General features: G+C 42.3%; 1 protein-coding gene and 1 long non-coding RNA gene across 4 annotated transcripts in view; one reads left to right on the top strand and one right to left on the bottom strand.

Annotated features, from left to right (window-relative positions):
• Positions 1 to 20,729, top strand: part of LOC309633044 — a 195,184-nt gene extending 174,455 nt beyond the window's left edge. Inside the window, exon 2 of the long non-coding RNA XR_014247271.1 lies at positions 20,551 to 20,729. This is a non-coding gene — a long non-coding RNA (uncharacterized lncRNA). The remainder of the gene's footprint in view (positions 1 to 20,550) is intronic.
• Positions 1 to 21,179, bottom strand: part of SLC28A3 (solute carrier family 28 member 3) — a 61,576-nt gene that overhangs the window by 26,379 nt on the left and 14,018 nt on the right. For all 3 annotated transcript variants that reach the window (XM_082401182.1, XM_082401184.1, XM_082401183.1), the window contains 3 exons: positions 6,723 to 6,821; positions 3,396 to 3,478; positions 320 to 411 (listed from right to left, as the gene is read on the bottom strand). In XM_082401182.1, the coding sequence (XP_082257308.1) occupies positions 320 to 411; positions 3,396 to 3,478; positions 6,723 to 6,821 (274 nt within the window). The remainder of the gene's footprint in view (positions 1 to 319; positions 412 to 3,395; positions 3,479 to 6,722; positions 6,822 to 21,179) is intronic.

Raw genomic sequence — 21,179 nt, 5'->3', positions numbered from 1 at the left:
TGCCTTGTGATTATCACCATGTTTTCCAGTTACCTGAATTTGCAATACCCAACCCTCAAATCCATACCACAATAACAAAGTGAGAGTAGGTGACCTAAAAAATTAGCTGCTGGCTGCATAAGCAGGACAGGGAAGCCATCTACATGGGCTTCTCAAGCTGAGACCCACCACTCAGGGCATCCTGGTTAAATTCTCTCCTCTCTGGATGATTCAGGGAAGTCAAGGGGAAGGGAAATATTTATTTGTTTTCTACAGAAAACTAATATTTGAGGGATCCTGGAAAAGAGACATTGGTATTCCATCCCCTTTTGTTATTTACCTGCTATTAAAATGCCCCAGGTCATGGACTTAAGGGTTCTTTGGTGTTCCCTACAAAAATCGTAAACTGTACCACACTTCCTTTCCAGGCACCTGTAACAACACAAAAGCAAGAAGGCAGACAGAGGTAAACACCACATACACTACATAACCTGGCACGCTAAAGCTAGATAAGGCTTTGTAAATCAAGCAGGCAAACGCATTCATGAGGTATGTGTCCTACAAAATAGAAATAAGAAACTCATTTCATTTTAGACTAAAATCAGCCGTGGCTTGCTAACCTTTGCTGAATGGATGTGCCAAAGCCCTGAGGAATTACAGAGATGCAGAAAACATGCTCCTGGAAATAAAGCAGGGGACAGGATAACTAACCAGAAGCTAAGAATAAACCATAGGACGAGAGTGTTTCTCACTGTGCTAGGAGGGCCTCCACTAGCTTGTAAGCTGTCATGTAAATGTTGACTTAAAAAAAAAATCCATTGGGGACTTCCTTGGTGGCGCAGTGGTTAAGATTTCACCTGCCAATGCAGGGGACATGAGTTCGAGCCCTAGTCTGGGAAGATCCCACATGCTTTGGAGCAACTAAGTCCATGCGCCACAACTACTGAGCCTGCGCTCTAGAGCCCATGAGCCACAACTACTGAGCCCGCATGCCACAACTACTGAAGCCCTCGTGCGTAGAGCCCATGCTCCGCAACAAGAGAAGCCACCTCAACGAAGAGTAGCCCCCGCTCGCTGCAACTAGAGAAAGCCCATGCGCAGCATTGAAGACCCAACGCAGCGCCCCCCAAAAAATCCAATGAACTCTCATCCCTTCTGGTTCTCCCTTCTGGTTCCCAAAGTGTGAGCAAGCTGGAGATTCCCTGTCCTCAGTCACCATCCTGTTTAGCGGGAGGCTAACGGACTTCACAGGATGCTTACATGTAAAGTAGAATTTCGGAGATTTGAGGGCTGTTAACCAATGGGTTGTCATATAGCTTTTTCAGAACGTTCTGGAATGGTTGGTGTCTTTGTTTCTGCCCAGAACTTTGTTACAGGGCAGTGTGTGGTGCGTGAGCCACGTGTGCATCTGATCACTTCTTCTGGGGAGGATGGTGTCCACCAGTGAGGGAGTCTGGAGAGGCCCCAGGCCTGTATCCATAGCAACTGTCCTTCCTTCTCCTGGGTGCTCCCGGTTGCCCCCCCAGGCCCTCCACTTGCTCTGAAACCTGGCTTCCCTGCACATGTCTCTTTGCTCAATGTGCCTTCATTCTCCCACTTGAGACCAAATGGAAGGAATTTACTCACACATTTAATCATGACCACTTCCAGGCCACTGGACAGGATTTCTAAAACAACCCCTTCTCCTATATAGAAGATTCTCAATCCCCAGGATCTCAAAGGACTCAGCCCCCCGCTGGGAGCTCCCGTCCCCTTGGTGAACACCTCCAGTTCCCTTCCCTCCAGCAGTCATGCCCCTGTGTCCAAATCTCAGCCCCCTTCACGTTTCAGGGCACAGCTCAAGCCCTTTGCTTCTACAAAGCCTTCTTGCATTTCATCAAACAGAGGCATTCCTCTGCGACTTATTCCTACTGTCTCCTTTGATTGTATTTTGTTATGAAGCCTTAACTGACTGTAACTTCGTGGAGAATAGGTGTCTGTGAGCCCAACACCAGCACCTTGGACATTGTGATTGACAGGCCTTTGTCAAATTCTTAGCTAAATGAAGTGGTAGTGCGTATTGCTTTTCTGGAACAATAGTTTATAGCTGTGGGTTGGGACCCATTAGTGGGTTGCGAAGTCAGTCACACAGTGCATGACGATCATCCTTAAACAAAAGAATAGGACATCTCAGAGGGTATCATACATAGTGACGACAGGCATTATTTCATGAAAGTTTTGTCTTACGTATGTGTGTGAATATGTGTACTGAGAATTAGAAACACTGTTCTAGAACATATTGAGGGAATATAAGTATAGCAAAGACTAAATTTTTCATGGTCTAATTTAGGAAGGACTGCTGATGCATCATCCTCAGCTGTGGATATAGTGTTATAAAGCAGCAGCGTTGCAGGGCAGCATGTAATAGGGCACATCCATCTACTTTAAGTTGAATTTATCAGATTTTTTAATTGCAAGGAATGTGTATAGTGCAATTTGACACTTCATAAAAGGAAGTACTGTAGCTAGAAATAGTCGCTTTGGCCATTTGGTTATCTAGGCTGAACAACTCCCAATCTCCTGGTGGTTGTTTTCCATCCATTAACACGGATGAAACTTGAGTACCTCTGACCACCCAAGAGAAGCTCTCAGCCCCCAGGATCAGAGATTCATAAAGTAAAACAAGGGATGAAACTAAGTTCAGGTTTCCAAGGTGGCAAATATTCTTGATGATGTATATGTGACAAGAGTTTTTGATCCTAATTCTGACTGACTCTGTCTTCTGATACATAAAAATAAAGTCCCTCAGAGACTTAGGAATTTACACCAAATTTAAATAGGAATTTAGAAAATTTACAAATACTTTTGTGTTATGATAGAGTACCAGACAATCTTGGACTGGGAATCAGAAGCTGAAATTTAAATTAGCTTTGTTCCACTAACCTTGGCTAAGTTACTTCTCTGAGCTTCATTTTTCTGATCCAAAAAAATAATAATAATAATTTGTCTCACCTGCTAATGGGTGATAAGGACTCGGAACATTATGATATGACAAGGTAAGAGCAAGTTTGTTGGGATTTAAAGTGAATTGGATTTTTGAGAAATCAATTGCTTATTGATTGAACATTGTGAAGATGAATTAACTACTTTTGTATAGACTGGAGCAATTAGTTGGCAATTCACAGCTTTAATTAGAAGATTGTCCTGGATATTGGGTTCCCAGGACATTAGCAGTTTGAATTTACCACGTTGATTATTCTAGAGCTCCATTAATTTTTCTGAAAATGGTGTTGGGTGGGTAGTAGGGAGGGGAGATTGGTGGTGACCATCTCTGATAAATCATAATTAATGTTAAAAATTAGATGAGAATTTAAAAAGTGGCAAAACCACTGTGTTTAGGAGGTAAGTGTGGTTATTTCTATGGTTTAAATCTGTACCCTTTTTGATGCGTCTCTTGGTCATCCTCCTCATCATCATCATTTCTTGGAGAATCCTGCTCAATGGTGACTTGCTCTTCACCCTCGAAATCAAACATTGGAACAGAGATGGAATGATGAGAATCCTGAGCACAATGGACTCTGATCTCTTTTGCTCAGAATTTTGGCAAGGAAAATTTCCCAAAAGGTCCTTTTAAATTATTATGCAAGATGATGGCTCCAATTATCTATGCACAGACATTTTCCCCCTTGTCACAAAAAATCCAGGTTCATACATTTCTCCCTTTACTTCAAAAGGAGCCATTGGTATTTTCTCCATTTCTTCAGGGAGAGGGCTAATATCTCTGCGTTTAGTTCCTGTCTCTACATTCAACTCCTGCTCTGTTTTCAGGCAAGTGCTAAATGAAGTTAATACCAGAGGCTGCACAAATCTTCCGTAAGACTCTGCCAGCCCCACTTTCCAAAGGACTGAGACCAAGGCTGGTTTTATTTTCCTGGCAGCCCAAGGCTTGGTCTGCAGATGTGAACAGTAGCTCAGCATCTTCAAGAGCTGTTAAACTACCCTTGGGAACTAGGGTTCTTCTATCAGTTGGGTTAAAGGGAAATATTTCCCTTACTCAGCTAGCACTTGCTCTAACTGACTGAGTGAAGTATATACCTGGGCTATCTTTTATGGACAATCTTTCCACGTACTGTTTAGCTTTGAAATATCCATGACCCATCCTATTCTTGTGATGGTGGAGAGGATTTCCTGCGTCTCATCATTTTGCAATAATGTCTCAAACTGGTCCAGCTATTGTAAGCAAAGGCAAGGGAAGGTTGGGAGGAAGCTGGCAGACGTGGAGCAGTTTTGAACATGCTCTAAGAGGTATAATGCCAAATCTCAGCTCTAGCTTTTTGTCAGATCCCATGAGACCTTCAATTCTCTTTACTTTAACCCCCCCCACCCCCCCAAAAAAAGAAATTAGTTATTAGCATGTCTCTGAGCTGAAAGGATCCTCAAAGATCGTATAGTCCTTTGATACCAAACTCCCATTGTACTCCTGACTTAGGCTGCCTTCCTGTTGTGGGCTGGGCCTCAGGTACAAGGAAGGTGATGGGATGATTGTAATAGAGACCAGCTGAGTCCAAGCTGTAGCTGCAAAGGTCAGGAGTCCAGAGAAGCCTTTCTCATTTTTTCCCACCTAACACCAAGCTTGGCCAATAGTCAAAGTTTGGTACATTTTTGATTTAAATGATCATAATTATTATTTTCTTAGAGTGAAATTGTCCCAAGTTACCTACTATATGGAATGTCTAGCATTCCTTTTGTTTTCTTTTTTGGTTTTTCCAACCCTTTCTCATCTTTAAAACAAAACAAAACAACAACAAAAACTTCTTGACCCTACAACCATGGGACATCTACCCTCCCTCCTTCCCTTCACAGCCAAACCACTTGAAAGAATTGCCCTTACTTTTGGTGACATTCCTTCACATCCTGCTCACTTTTCAAGCCACTGTGACCAGGTGTCTACTGAGATGGCTTCTGCTAAGGTCACCTGCCAAGGTAACCTAAGGACCATTGTTGCCAAATCTAGTAGCTACTCCTCAGTCTTCATATTTCTGTTTACAATAATACCTAATTTTTTGTTTCTGACATTTTTTAGTGAAACAATTAAAAAAAAAGACTTTTAAGAGCAGTTTTATTTAGGTTCATAGCAAAATTGAGAGGAAGGTACACAGATCTCCCATACTTTTCCGCCCGCCCCCAACCCCATGCAGCCTTCCCCATTATAGACTTCCCCACCAGAGTGGTACGTTTGTTACAAATGATGAACCGACAAAGTCTGCAGTTTACATTAGGGCTCACTCTTGGTGTCCTATATTCTGTGGGTTTGGATAAGTATTTAATAACATGTATCAACTGTCATAGTATCATACAGAGTGTTTTCACTACCCTAAAACTCCTCTGTGCCTATTCACCCCTCTCTCCCATCTTGGCAGCCAGGGATCTTTTTACTGTCTCCATAGTTTGCCTTTTCCAGAACGACATATAGCTGGGACCATACAGTATGCAGCCTTTTCAGGTTGCTTCTGTGACTTAGTAATACACATGTAGTGCTCCCCCATGTCTCTTCATGTCTTGATAGCTCATTTGTTTTTAGTACTGAATAATATTTCATTGCCTGGATGGACCACAGTTTATTTATCCATTCACCTACTGAAGGACATCTTGGTTGCTTCCAGGTTTTGGCAATTATGAATCAAGCTGCTATAAGCACCCATGTGCAGGTTTTTGTGTGAAAAGAAGTATTGTTTTCTCTTTTTTTGGTTGAAGACTACTTAGTGATATGAACACTTTTTACAATATATTAAATGAAAGAAACAATGACCCAATAATATGAAAGCATGAACCTAATGTATGTGACATGTGCCTATTGATGTATATGTACTTGTATTAAAGTGAGCTATATTCTAATATGTTAGGCACTGATTCTTTGTTTTGTTTTGTTTTTTGCTGGAACTACAGGTTATTAGGTCATTTTTTGTCTTCCAAATTTTGCTGCAATAATATTTCAAATTTTCTACTTCAAATAAGTTATTCTTTTATCATGAGCAAACTCCCCCCAGAGTATGCACCCAAAATTACTTTTTTAAGGGTGATATAGATGGGCAATTTGCTCTCTTTTTAGCAGAAGGCTGTCTTCAAATGAGATCCTTACACCTGTAACTTATGTAATATTGTACACCAACTTTACTTCATTAAAATTTTTTTAATTAAAAATAAATCTATACTCAGTGAAAATATCCATCAAAAGGGAACACATAATAAAGATATTTTCAGGCAAACAAACAAAAAAATGAGATCCTACCCAGAATTCAATATATAAAAGAAATAAGAGGTGGCATTGTCACAGAGCACCTCGGCTTGCTGTGTACACTTAGATGTCACTGAGGAACCATAGGGTGCGATGCACACAGTTTTAGAACCATGTCTTAGAACCTTACTCTTTTCTGCCTCATTTACTTTAAAACTGAGATGCTATCTGCTGAAGCCAGTGCTTTCTGCCTTGGGATGGAGTTTGGAATCTAATAGTAGTAATAGTAATAGTGAAGTGTCAGAGCAAGCCTGGGTACTCTCCCCATCAGAGAACTCTGAGCACAGTTGTATAAACACAAAATCTTTGTTTGGGCATGTGTGTTTTCCTCATGACTCTGCCTTACACACTCAAATTACCATTTAACTCATTCCTCTGAGTGCCAGCTGAGCGCCATGCTTTCTGTCCCCATAGCTGTTGCACAGTAGTTAACACGGTGATAGATTCACTCACTGCTTTCCAGCCGTACCTGTTTGCCATTTTCTTGCTCTCTCTTTTGCACAACTCTACTCCTCAGTGAGTTGTCATTTCCTGATGTGTTCTGGTTTTCAAAGCAGTCGTCATCACACTAGGAAAAAATACAGATCGCAAAAATAACATTTCAGAGCCACAAAACAAATGTTCTTTCAATGAATGATACCCAAAGACTTTTGAGGGACGGGATGGCAAAGGTGAGGTGTTTAGATGAGTCAGCTGATTAAAGAAAGAAGCAGGGAAGCTTGGCACATAAAGAAACACAGATGATTTTTAAAAATTTTGACAATTTACTGTCTGTAGAAGCCACATAAGGAGGAAGAAAATTATCTCAATCTAGAAATGTAAATCCTTTTGTTTTCTTTTTTTTGGCCGTGCGGCTTGTGAGATCTTAGTTCCCTGACCAGGGATTTAACCTGTGCCCCTTGTAACAGAAACACGGAGTCCTAACCACTAGACCACCAGGGAAATCCCTAAATCTTTCCATTTTCTAATATGATCTTATAGTACATATGGTGGCTGATACCAAAAATAAGTTTTAGTTGAAAATTTGGATCACATATTTCACTTATATTTTTTTCCTTAAAGATATGAATGCTTTAAGTACAAGACTAACAAATGCCTAAATGTTCTGCGTTATTTCACTTCTTTGATTAAACATGTTCTTGATCAGTTTTCTGCTTCTGATCTTTCTTTCGTCCAGATCTGTCTATATTCCTTCTTCGCTACTCTTCCTCCATAATAAAATGAGTCTCCTGGCCTGCGGAGTCAGTTGCACACTCCTTGGCCTGGTTCAGGGCTGCACGATCCTGCTTATTTACCTCACTCTGCTCCCCTTGCAGGCACCATGAAGGAACACCCAGCCAAACAGAACTACATGACTTTCTCCAAGCCCAGGCTAAGTTCTCCTGCCCTGAGCTTGCCATATTCTCCCTGCTATCCTGCAAAATTACAAAATAGTAGCAGTTCCTTAGATGACAAGATTTAAAGATAAAGCATGGTTCCGCCAGTACCGTGATGACCTGAAAAATGCATGTGTTGTACCGAAGGTCATTGTTTATATTTGAAACATGGATGATTTTGGTTTGTGTTGTTATGATAGATAAGATTGGTGTGGTCCAACTTGAGGAAGACAGAAGGGAACAAAGTTGCTGGGTCTAGGCCATGTAACTTTCTAATAAGCAGAGCTGAGATAAGCATGTTGGTTTCCAACCTCCTTTCCAACACATCACACAGACTTTCAAATTATAAAACAAAACAAAATATAGTAAACCATGGGCCGGATAATTTTATTCTTAGATGTTGGATCTATGAGATGTTAAAATGTGTTTTGTTCGGTTGAAAGCATTCTCTGGTAGTAAGGAGCATAAGAAAAAAATGGCTTCTTTTGTGAGACCAATTTTATTTTTACTTTTTTTGATTTTACTTTAACAAACTGAGTAGGGTTTGCTCTTGGACGGGTATCCTGACACCCTTCCGCTTTTTCCAAATGTGACAAATACCTGGTTCATTTATCTTTTACCTATTTTGGGTGGGTCCAATCTTTCTCCCATCTCAGCCCAACTAGACATTTTATATGGTACTTCATTCCAAGTAAGGCAACAGATAGATAAACAGTGTCAGGTAGGTGCCTATATCTTTTCAGGACATGTTCCCTGCTAGCCCTGTCGGCTGCGACCATGTCTTTGAAAAAGGAACAAGTGTATGAGTTTGATTTTAAATTTAGATCTCTGGCTGGCCCCACAGATCTAGGGAAAAAAATGTAATTCCAAATTGTATTACATGTTCCATTTACTGAAACACAAGAGTGTATAAACATGAATAAAGTCTAACTTCCTGCACACATATGATTTATGCATAAAAGTTTTGTGGCCAAACTGCTTTATTGTGTTACAGGTGCTCATACCTTACTTGAGCCCAGTTCCTTGCATATAACAGATACTAACGATTGTTTGTTGAATTAGTGAACCAAGGTGACTTTAACGTTGCATTATCTAGTGCAGTGTAGTACCTCTGGATACTTGGTATCAAAATATAGTGGTATGGGGTTTCCCTGGTGGTGCAGTGGTTAAGAATCTGCCAGCCAATGCAGGGGGTATGGGTTCGAGCCCTGGTCCAGGGAAGATCCCACATGCCACGGAGCAGCTAAGCCCGTGCACCACAACTACTGAGCCTGCGCTCTAGAGCCCGTGAGCCACAACTACTGAAGCCCACGAGCCATAACTACTGAAGCCCGCGCGCCTAGAGCCTGTGCTCTGGAACAAGAGAAGCCACCGCAATGAGAAGCCCGTGCACGGAAAAGAAGAGTAGCCCCCGCTCGCCACAACTAGAGGAAGCCCGTGCACAGCAACAAAGACCCAGTGCAGCCAAAAAGAAATAAGTAAATATATAAATTAAAACAAAAAACAAAAAACAAAATATAGCGGTATGTGGAGGACAATATATATAGTGTGGAAAGATGACAAAGTGTTGCTAATTGCTGAAGCTGGCTGATGGGCACTTAGGGACTCCTTTTACTATTCCTACTTTCATGGGTGCTGAAAATTTGCTTAATAAAAAGTTAAAAATAAAACCCAGCAAGAGTTGGTGGAAAAACAGGACACAGGTAACGGAGGGGGCTTGGTCATTTAGGTCCCTAATTACACATGTGACCCTGGGCAGGTCATATCTTCCTACCCCTCCATCCACCCATCGAGACAACATAGTTTTGACTTGGTGTTCTCATGGTCCCTTCCAGAATCCTAACATTTTCTGGTTCCAAGAGCTTCAGCTTCTTGGTGCTGATTATTCCTGCCACCTGGTGGCAGAATCTGAGACTTCCTTGTGGAACAAGAGGGTGGAGCTGTCCTTTTTAAAGTTAATGAAAGAGGAAGGGGGAGGGGAGGGGGGGTTGGTGTGGGGCTGGGGTTAAAGTGGGCATAAGCGGCAACAAGAGCACCTCTGGATGTATTTGTAACAATAATGGGATTGTTTTACCCCTGCTAGATTACATGCCTTGGCTTTTTTTTTTTTTTTTTGATTTATTTATTTTATTTATTTTTATTTTTGGCTGCGTTGGGTCTTCGTTGCTGTGCGCGGGCTTCTCACTGCGGTGGCTTCTCTTGTTGCAGAGCACGGGTTCTAGGCGCGTGGGCTTCAGTAGTTGTGGCTCGTGGGCTCAGTAGTTCTGGCTCGGGGGCTCTAGAGAGCAGGCTCAGTAGTTGTGGCGCACGGGCTTAGTTGCTCCGCGGCATGTGGGATCTTCCCGGACCAGGGCTTGAACCCGTGTCCCCTGCATTGGCAGGCGGGCTCTTAACCACTGCGCCACCAGGGAAGCCCCCATGCTTGGGCTTTTTAGTGTTTTCAGAAGAACTATATCTCCCGGCTGAGGATTTCCAACAGAAACAATTGGGGTGTTTGTGGGTGTTAATTGGTGCCTGAAAAATGACCCTTAAAACACCTATATCTCTGCTTCTTTTTAAACTAGAGTCGTGGGAGCTATATAACAGGTGGCCCATAATTACTTCTTAGCCCATTGTTTCTTTCCATCTATTAAGCAATTCAGATTAATAGATACCTTAGTACACTGGACTCCTATAACCATGACTGTATTCTGAGGGCACACCTGTCCACTGAATGGGTAACAACATTGTGGGTGTCGTGTATGAGTATTTCTAAGCAATTTACAGCACACCACTTTTAATTTCTCTACTTAGTGTTAGTGGCTGAGTGTCCTAAGGGGATGATCTTGGACTGGGCTCCCTCTGGAGGCAGATCCTTGAGCTGGGAGTACACGGTGCCTGGGTTTTTTTCCCTACCTGTCTTTTTTTTTTTTAAATAAATTTATTTATTTATGTATTTATTTTTGGCTATGTTGGGTCTTCGTTGCTGGGTGCGGGCTTTCTCTGGTTGCGGCGAGCGGGGGCTACTCTTCGTTGGGCTGTGCGGGCTTCTCATTGCGGTGGCTTCTCTTGTTGCGGAGCACGGGCTCTAAGTGCGTGGGTTTCAGTAGTTGTGGACTGCGGGCTCTAGAGCGCAGGCTCAGTAGTTGTGGTGCACGGGCTTAGTTGTTCAGCGACATGTGGGATCTTCCCGGACCAGGGCTTGAACCCGTGGCCCCTGCACTGGCAGGCGGATTCTTAACCACTGCGCCACCAGGGAAGCCCCCTACCTGTCTTTCTGATCTTGCATTTCCATGCTGTTCGAGCAACTATAGATCTACAGTGGCTGTTCCAGGGGGTACAGGTGGACAGAGGCCTTTTAAATTAATTTCTTCCTTTCATTCAGTTTCTAAACCATATAACTTCTAGAAAATAGAAGTTCTGAAAACTGAAATCACTCTCCCCTGCCATCTATTTGTGGAGGGGGTCCCCTTCTATAGAATTCTAGCTGAACACATTGCCACCCAGAATGAAGGCTATGATTCCAGGGTTCCCTTTTAACTAGGTTCCTGCCAATGAAATGTAAATAGAAGTGGAGCCCTGAGTGGGGCAGCTTGGGGTCGCTCCTTAAGAGATGGCTGGCAGGTCCTCTTTGTCCCTTCTATCTTCTCCTCTGTCCTGCTGCCTGGTGTGTGGATGGTTCCAGCTGGGACATGAACACACGGGCCCCATCTTGGTGATGTCAAAATGGTGAACCAGGGGGCGGGGGGTTTGGGCCCCTGAAAACCTTGAGCTGTGCTCCCACTCTGGCTCTGTACTACCACCTCCTGACTTACCTGCAGGAAACAAACTTCTCCCTTATTACTTTTGGTTTTTGCTTTTATGTGCACCTAAACCTACATAATATTTAGTAGGTACAAGACACATCATGAAACCCTTTACAACGTTTTGTATCAGTATTTGATCCCGGACTTCCCTGGTGGCGCAGTGGTTAAGAATCCACCTGCCAATGCAGGGGACACAGGTTCGATCCCTGGTCTGGGAAGATCCCACATGCCGTGGAGCAACTAAGCCTGTGCGCCACAACTACTGAGCCCACCCACCCTAGAGTCCGTGCACTGCAGCTACTGAGTCCACATGCCACAACTACTGAAGCCCACGTGCTCTAGGGCCTGAGTGCTGCAACTACTGAAGCCCATGAGCCTAGAGCCCGTGCTCCGCAACAAGAGAAGCCACCGCAATGAGAAGCCCGCGCACCACAACGAAGAGTAGCCCCTGCTCGCTGCAACTAGAGAAAGCCCGCGTGCAGCAACGAAGACCCCTCACAGCCAAAAAAAAAAAAAAAAAAAGAAAAAAAGAAATCTGATCCTAAGAGTCCTGTGAGGTGGGTACCAGGATCCCTCTTTTTATAGATGAGGAAACTAAGGCAAAGAGAAGATTACTTGACTCAGGTTGCACAACCAGAAGTAGATGAGATGGAATCTGAACTCAGACTTTCCAACTGCAGGCCATATTGTACTCATAGAGTTTGGCCCTTGGGCCAAGACCCTTTGGCCTTGGGAATGTCTAAAGACATAGTAGTGTACCTGCAGACTGAATTCCCTTTCAATTAAGAAAGTCTGATTTGGGCTCTAGACAAGAGTAGAAATGACAGAGGTGTTGAAGATTCCAGAAAGGCTTGTGACCACTTTTAAACTCTATTTAGGTTCTGGTGGTCATTTCTCATGCCAGCACGGTGGCCTTCTGACCCCATAGACTGGTTCTAAGTCAACTGTGCCCTTTAAATAACACGAATGGGCACTCCTGCATTTGTGGGCAGGTCACGTCTCCGTGATGAGTTTGATATTCTTTCTTCTTCTAACTGTGCCTGCTCCACTCACTTGGGTCTCTCCCTCTCATTGTGGCCCTGATTGAACAATGTGGCTTCCATTTCTCGGCCGCGGTTTCTCTGCTGAGACTCAGCATCACTGTGCCAGGGGGGCCTTTCTTTCCACCTTCCTTATAGAAGCTACTCTGGCCCCGTGTGTTCTGACTGGGTGACTGACTTTGCTGAGGGGGCACAGCTGGGCTTTGAGACCTGGGGCAAGAACGGAAACCTTCACCCAAGTAGACTTTGATCCTAACCTTTGGTTGGATGTGGAGCATATAGGTTTATGAAAGATGGGCATTTCCCAGCTGGCAAAGTGATGTTGACAAGGATCCCGAGAAGTCGCTGTGAAGTTCTTTAATTAGTTCTAGGGCTTGGCATTACATGGCGAGTTCTAGGGGGATAATATACCTTGGGTGGAGGGCTTTATACTGCCAGCACAGATTAGATTGGTGATAAAGGTTGTTTATTTAATTTTCTACATGTGTATGTGTGTGTGTATCTATTTTCACATCTTTGTACACTTTTAATGCAAACTTCCTGGAAGTGTCATCCGTGCTATGCAGCCCAGGCCCCAGGCGTAGAAACTGGTTTTTAGCCATGCAGGCTAGTTGTGTTTTATCAACGGGGTTGCCACAAAGGCCCACAGTAAAACCAGATAGTGGACAAAGTAGACTAAAGGTCACCACTTTTCTTGCCTTGATTTATCTCTGTGTTTCTATACCATCTCCTGAGAGCTGAAGGACACTTGCCTGATCTATCTCTGTGTTTGTTTCAAAAGTACCTGGTGTTTGGCAGAGAGGCTTTGCAGCTGTCCTGTGAGAGATACATGCTTTGAGAGATATGCAGTGGTCAACCCCCCAGAGCTGGCTCTGACTTGACCACAGGAAGGCGCCTGCACAGATGAAACCTGGAGGTATCAAGAGTTACCTTTGCTCCATTACCGTGCTAAGATCTCCGCCCGAAGCAGGGATTTGTACTCTGCAAGGCACAATTCGTGCCGTGAGCAAAGCAGTGTGGAAGACTGCGCATGCCCCAGCTGCCCTTGGACATCTCCACCCTTTCCTAGAGCCTGATGACCTGTCTGCCTCCTAACCCTTGGAATTCCCTTACTCCCTCCCTCCAGGGAGAAGGTGCCTTTAGAGCATGAGTTCCCCTTCTCCATTCTCTGGCTATAGAATAAAAGCCCGTCTGGCTTTCACCAAACTCAGTTTCATTATTGGCAGCATGAGCCCAGGTGGGAAAGAACTCCCTGACTGAGCCAAGGGGGCTTTGGTTTGGCTACCCCAAGACGGAGGCCTTGTGTTTAATTCAGTAACAGAAGCAATCAATGTGGTGCGTTCTGAGACCAAGGCATGCCTTAAATGTTGCCATGGATGTCAAAGTCCCAAGGCCAGCAACAAAAATGGGAATGTGATGTCATTTGGACTTGGGACTGTGTAAATCTGTATTTTACCCCCTGGACTCTAAGCTGAGAGGGCAGATACTTTGTCCTCTGTTCTCTGCTGAATACTATGTGCTCAGCACAGTGTCAGGCATACAAGTGCTCAATGACTGTTTTTGAATGAATGGAAAAGGGGCTCTCAAACTTAAAATAACAGATAAAACTGTGTCTCTACAAGTGGTACAGGACTAGCACGGAACTACTTTCTCTATTTCTTTAAGAAGTTTACCTTATGTTTTAATATTCTAAGCCTTAAATGTCTAAGTGGAGGTGTTGGTAATACATCTCCAGTTTCTGTTGCTTTTCTGAGCTTCTTCAAGTGATCTAACCTTTCTGTATTCATTTCTCTGAACATGGAATGGGACTAGACTAGAACAACAGCCTCAAATAATAACTTAAAATTCCAAAATGCGATATAAAGAGATCACAGGCAGTGACTTAACATAAATCTTAGATGACTGCTTCTTGGAATATTGGTAAATTATCTGTATGAATTGGTGCTGTATTATGATAAAAATCTTGGGTTCCATGGTCATACCTGGGTTCAAATCCAGCCTTACTTTCTTGAGGCCTCATACCCTATTACATGGGAACACAGCTTTCTTTACCTACCTAGCGGGGCTGTGTGATCAGTCTGGTGCCACACACAGTAAGTACTCATTAACTTTTATGTTAATTTTATGGTTTAGCTTGCTACTTGCTTGCTTGCTCTGGGGCATTTAGTCAATTTGTCCTCTTTTTTTTTTTTTTTATTCATGTAATATTTTATTTACTGATCTCTCTGAAACATGCCAAAATTCATATGGCTAACGGAACTTTCCACGTTAAAACGTTGGTTAACACACAAATTCCTAACAAAAAATATTTTAATGTAGGAATCAACATGTGAACATTATATTTAGGTGGTAAAATTCAAGTTATAAATATAAGATAAATATCAAATAATATCATATTTCTGGTTTAATGGAGAACAGTTGTGTCAGTCATGCTTAACACCTTGATTAAGTAATGAGAGAAATGTGTTGGGGTGTCGTAGAGGTATGCAAAAATTTAGCAGTTCAAATAATCCTTAGCCCTTCTGAGAAAATACAGATGGCAAATATGTGGCAAATATTTCTGTAATATGGTTGTTTCAATCCATTAGTGAACATTCTGTTCATGCATTTAAAGTATTGGCAGATGTTTCTGAGCACTGAAAATTAGATTCAAAGTAAGTCTTTGCTCAACAAGTTAATGATACGATGAATCCCTTATATTTAAAAATAGAGTTTATGGACTCTAAAAAAAAAAAAAGAACGGTTCTGAAGAACCTAGGGGCAGGACAGGAATAAAGATGCAGATGTAGTGGCATGGATATATATACACTACCAAATGTAAAATAGATAGCTAGTGGGAAGCAGCCACATAGCACAGGGAGATCAGCTCGGTGCTTCGTGTCCACCTAGAGGGGTGGGATAGGGAGGGTGGGAGGGAGATGCAAGAGGGAGGAGATATGAGGATATATGTTTATGTATAGCTAATTGACTTTTTTATACAGCAGAAACTAACACAACATTGTAAAGCTATTATACTCCAATAAAGATGTTAAAAAAAAAAACCAGGGACTTCCCTGGTGGCGCAGTGGTTAAGAATCCTCCTGCCAATGCAGGGGACACAGGTTTGAGCCCTGGTCCTGGAAGATCCCACATGCCGTGGACCAACTAAGCCCACGCGCCATAACTACTGAGCCTGCGTGCCACAGCTACTGAAGCCCGCACGCCTAAAAACCATGCTCCGCTACAAGAGAAGCAACCTCAATGAGAAGCCCCTGCAATGAGAAGCCATCGCACGGCAACGAAGAATAACCCCTGCTCGCTGCAACTAGAGAAAGCCCGCATGCAGCAACGAAGACCCAACACAGCCAAAAATAAATAAATAAATTTATAAAAATAAAACAAAACAAAACAAAACATATAGTTTAAATTTGTAAAGTTTAAGGTAAAGCATACTTGTTTTCATAGTTATTTTTAGATATAATTGAGACTACACTACCATATATAATCAGCTATACTGCTGTGCAGTGCACAGTTAATTCCAGTTACCGTATTTTGTATTTGCTGGTAATCAACAGCACAAAATTTATGCTCCAAAAGAAATATATCAATCCAGCAAAACGGTTACATTTAATTTTCTTTTAAAGACAGATTAACTAAATTTAAGGAAGAATTGGCTTTTCTTGATATCTCATTTTCAAATTACTGATACAAACTTACCAGAGAGTAATTTTTTATTTTGCCTAACATCAAACAATCTGCAAAAAGTTTCCAAGATAGAGACATTCCTTGTTCCATTTCCAAAACTAAATAAAGGCTTTCTAACTGAAAGCATTTACATTCCTAGCCCTCTAAAGTAAACATTAAAGAACAAAGTACAAAAAATGATCTCTTGGCTTCTGAATAGCCCACTTAGTTACATAAAGTATTTTCTGTCGCAACACTTTCTCAAACTCAAAAGATATTTACTTCCTAAGAACATGACAAACAGTCTTCATTTCAAACCATTCAGTCCGTTTCCATGGCAACACTGATGGGATTCCTTGGCCACCATAAGTCGCATTAGTTGACTGTGGAATTTCTCAATCTTCCTTACATCTTGAGCTTGGTCTGTTCTATACACCAAACAAACTAAATCATCTGTTACTTTAATACACAAACTCCCATCAGAATGCCTATATTTGAGAACCACACGTGCCTTCATAGGGTCTGCGAGGTAGAGTTTCTCCGCTGCGTGACTGAATTCCTCCTGTGTCTGGTACTGCGGCATCGTGGGCCCGCGGCAGAACAGGAGAGGGAGGCAAAGCTATGAGCCGGAGGTGGCGTGACGCGGCCCACCTACCGTGGCAGGGGCCCAGCCACTCAAAGGTGGTGGCGCCTCTTTGCCACTTCGTCCTCTTGTTGAAAGTTGGCATGTAAAAGTCAACATCTGTTTTGTGAATCTAATCTCTTCAAATTGCAATCATTCCTACCCCCTCTTAACTATCATCTATCTATCTATCTATCTATCTATCTATCTATCTATCTATCTATCATCTACCTATCTATCTATCTATCTATCTATTTTAAAACTCTACAAATGTCAAATATTTTAAGGCCATTTCTTTCTAAAATTTTCTTTCAAGTTGCATGAGCATTACCTTGGAATGGTTGCATTTTCAAAGGCAGTATTCCAGAAACCTCCGATCTTTACCTATTGCTTCTGACCCTCTTGGTGCAGGTAACCTCTGGCTCAAGTCTTGGGTTTACGTAATCCGTAATGTGGGGTGATGGGCACTGGCTAGACTGCTCCTCCGTGAAATGTGCCTGTTTTTCTTGCCAGCCTGTGTGAGTTCACAGACTGGGTGCCAAGGAAACCACCTGACCAGCCTGGGACTCATGGTCACACTGCCCTGGCACAATTCTCTGTCACCTCTGAATGCTCTGAACAGAGCTTTGAGTTGGCTGCAAGGAGTCAGGGCTACAGAACACTGATGACATTCTCCCTTCGTGATCTTCGTGAGCCAGAGGCAAAAGGAACCTCTAAGGATAGAGACATAAGGAGAAGTGGAAAGAGTCAAGAGTTCTGTACCTGAAGGAGAAAAATTAGACGAAGGTTTCTATTTGTTGGATTTAGAAAAAAATACATTTAAACATGCAAGTACTCATGGAATATGACTTCTGTGAGCTTTCTTGAAGAAACACCTTGAGGAAGAACCAGCCAAACAAATGATAAATGGAGAAATTTTGGCAAAAGAAGTGATAGCATGTTCTGAATCTTTTTAATGAATCGAAATCCAAAACAACTCCAGGGAGTAAGTTTCCAGAACAAATTATAAACATTATAACCCCTGATAATGTAGAAAAGATTATCAGAGCACCACTTGAAGGAGAAGGAAACAAAAATTTTGATGGTAGGATAAATAAGCCAGTTTCCTCAACTTTTAATTTCTGGGAGCTGGAAGAGATTGTAAGTAGCAGTGTTTAAGATAGAAAGGTAAACACTAAAAGATATATAGTCAGTTAAAATTAAGTGATGGAACAGAAGGAAATAAAATAATGGAAAGTAGAAAATATAGAAATTTTGTGATTACTCACAATCTTAAGTTGGTTATAAAAGGAGCCATTAAAACAAACAAACAAACAAACAAAATATGTCTTCAGAAGAAACCAAATAAAAATAAACCAAACCAATGAAAAGTTCTTTTAAAAAATCACATCAAATATGATGAGAGAAGCTAAGGGCAAGCAAATCTATTTGATTGAGTCAGATGGAATAAAAGAACACAACCATATACTGAAAATGACTCAGAAAGGTAAAACACGCAGTGGTCATCATCTTAATCAATCAAGGCTGAAGAGAGGACAAAAAATTCCATTACCACGTCCAAAAATAAGCCAGTGGTCGGGGTACAATCTCACTCTCTGAAGGATGGCTATCTATGTACAAGTGGCATAGATTCACAAGGGAAACTGGGAGAAAAATCTAGGGACACATTTAGAAAGAGGTTGAGAGAACTCTTTCAGTCTATGACAAATCAAGTGGGAAAGTAAGGATAAAGGAAAACCAAAATGACAACAAAAAATAGGAATCTAATTAACAGCTCTTGGACTCCAATAAAAAATATAATATTATGGCCAAGACTGCTAGTTGTCCCCAACATCTATTCTTCCCCATTTCCTTTAGAAATGTAACTCTCAATTTTAGCAGGGCCTTCGGTTTCCCAGAAAAAGGCATATTTCCTAAACTCCCAGTGGTTATGATGAAGTTCTGCCACTGTGACGGAAGCTATGTGCAACTTCTGGGAACTGTCCTGAAGCAGGGCAGTTGGTGGAGCTGATGCACCTGTTTCAGAGTGTTTTAAAATACATAATATTAAATATATAGGATTAAAAGGAAGCCAATTATATTGAAATACAGTTATTAAAATATTAAAATTGGGCTTCCCTGGTGGCACAGTGGTTGAGACTCTGCCTGCCAATGCAGGGGACACGGGTTCGAGCCCTGGTCGGGGAAGATCCCACATGCCGCGGAGCAACTGGGCCCCTGAGCCACAACTACTGAGCCTGTGCGTCTGGAGCCTGTGCTCCGCAACAAGAGAGGCCGCGACAGTGAGAGGCCTGCGCACCGCGATGAAGAGTGGCCCCCGCTTGCCGCAACTGGAGAAAGCCCTCGCACAGAAACTAAGACCCAACACAGCCAGAAATAAATAAATAAATAAATAAATAAATTTATTTTTAAAAATATTAAAATTAATTTTTGATAGAATAACATATATGCATCTTTATTAACACTTTAAAAAACAAGGAAAAAAACCCCCAGCAAGGTCCAGTGGCAAGTTCAAATAACCACTTTAATTTCAATGCCATGGATGTAAATTATGCAATAGATACGAATTCTTTTTTCTACTTGTATTTAGTAGCTTAATGTAGTGAGTGTCCTTTTGCATCTGTCACATACATTTCAAACATGGAGTTCAATCTCTTCTTGGTCTGTGGAGTGGAATGTGCCCCTTTCTCCTCAGGCCCATGGGAAAGGTTTCCCTGCCCACTCCCCACCTGATGTATCTCTTATTTATGAAGCCATCATAAATGGATACATCTGGGAGAATATGGACCTTTTTTTTTTTTCTTATTTGTCATTGGAGGTCCTGGTTTTACTTCTGGTTCTGTCCATATTATCATCCAGTAAATCTACTAGTCAGATAAGTTAAATAATGCCCAAGAATAAAGGACTTAGCATCTGGTTCATATAGATTCTTGAAATAAAGAGAAAATGAGTGATGGTTAAGCTTCCTGCTTAATTGTCCAAGGCTGATGTCATACGATTTTTCTAAAAGAGGTTGTTTTTTTCTATCAGAAATGATCAGAGTTCTGGGTTATATTTAAAAGATGAAATGCAGATTAGCTTCCAATGTAATTCTGGTGCCAGACCAGACAAGCTCAGGTAGGCTGGAGATGGGTTGCTGCATGCAATGTCCACTTGGTTGGGCCATTCCACTAATGCGGCAAGATAGAGGTGCCATGAAGGCCAACCCTCAGCCCCACTTCTGATTCTGGTAGTCTGGAAGCAGGAACCTGGTAAAAACCATTAACATGACCTCATTTTTATATACTCTGATTACTGGCCAAATTTGGGACAAACTGAGTACCAAAACGTAAAAAATGTGAATAATGACTGCAACTTATGTCAAAAAATACGATGGGGGCTTCCCTGGTGGCGCAGTGGTTAAGAATCCACCTGCCAATGCAGGGGACACGGGTTGGAGCCCTGGTCTGGGAAGATCCCACATGCCGCGGAGCAACTAGGCCCGTGAGCCACAACTACTGAGCCTGCGTGTCTGGAGCCTGTACTCCGCAACAAGAGAGGCCACAACAGTGAGAGGCCCGCGCACTGCGATGAAGAGTGGCCCCCACTCGCCACAACTAGAGAAAGCCCTCGCACAGAAACAAAGACCCAGGGCTTCCCTGGTGGCGCAGTGGTTAAGAATCCGCCTGCCAATGCGCAGGGCACACGGGTTCGAGTCCCGGTCTGGGAAGATCCCACATGCCGCAGAGCGGCTGGGCCCGTGAGCCACAGCTACTGAGCCTGTGCGTCTGGAGCCTGTGCTCCGCAACAAGAGAGGCCGCGATAGTGAGAGGCCCGCGCACCGCGATGAAGAGTGGCCCCCGCTCGCCGCAACTGGAGAAGGCCCTCGCACAGAGAAGAAGACCGAACACAGCCATAAATAAATAAATTAAAAAAAAAAAAAAAAAAGAAACGAAGACCCAACACAGCCAAAAATAAATAAATAAATAAATAAAATTAAAAAAAGAAATATGACGGAATGATGGATGGATAGAGGGCAGCATAAATGAAGAAATATGTGATAAAGGATAGTAAAATGTAAATTGTAGAATGTGGGTGATGTGTTCACTATGAAATTCTTTCAACTTTTCTGTATGTTTGAAAAATTTCGTAAAAAGTTTGGTAGAAACAAATAATGTTGGTAATTGATTATAAAACATTGAATAAAAGGGAATGTTAGTCTACAACGATACTCAAAAAGAGAGAAAGACAAAAAAAGGGAAGTTCATTCTTTTCAAAACAATGTGGGGTAAGGAATACTGAAGAAATGAAGGTTACCATTTTGCAACTCCCAAAGTAATAATTGATCCAGGAAAGGGTCATCAATGGATGCAAAAACCAGGCGGTGAAATGTGCTGGGGAACTGGATATTCACACAGCCTGAAGAATCACTGCTCAGATCACTTACTAATTAGAAAGAGA

This window comes from Balaenoptera borealis (assembly GCF_965194805.1).
Source record: "Balaenoptera borealis genome assembly, chromosome: 8".
Taxonomy (NCBI): domain Eukaryota; kingdom Metazoa; phylum Chordata; class Mammalia; order Artiodactyla; family Balaenopteridae; genus Balaenoptera; species Balaenoptera borealis.
This window is presented reverse-complemented; position numbering and strand designations above follow the sequence as displayed.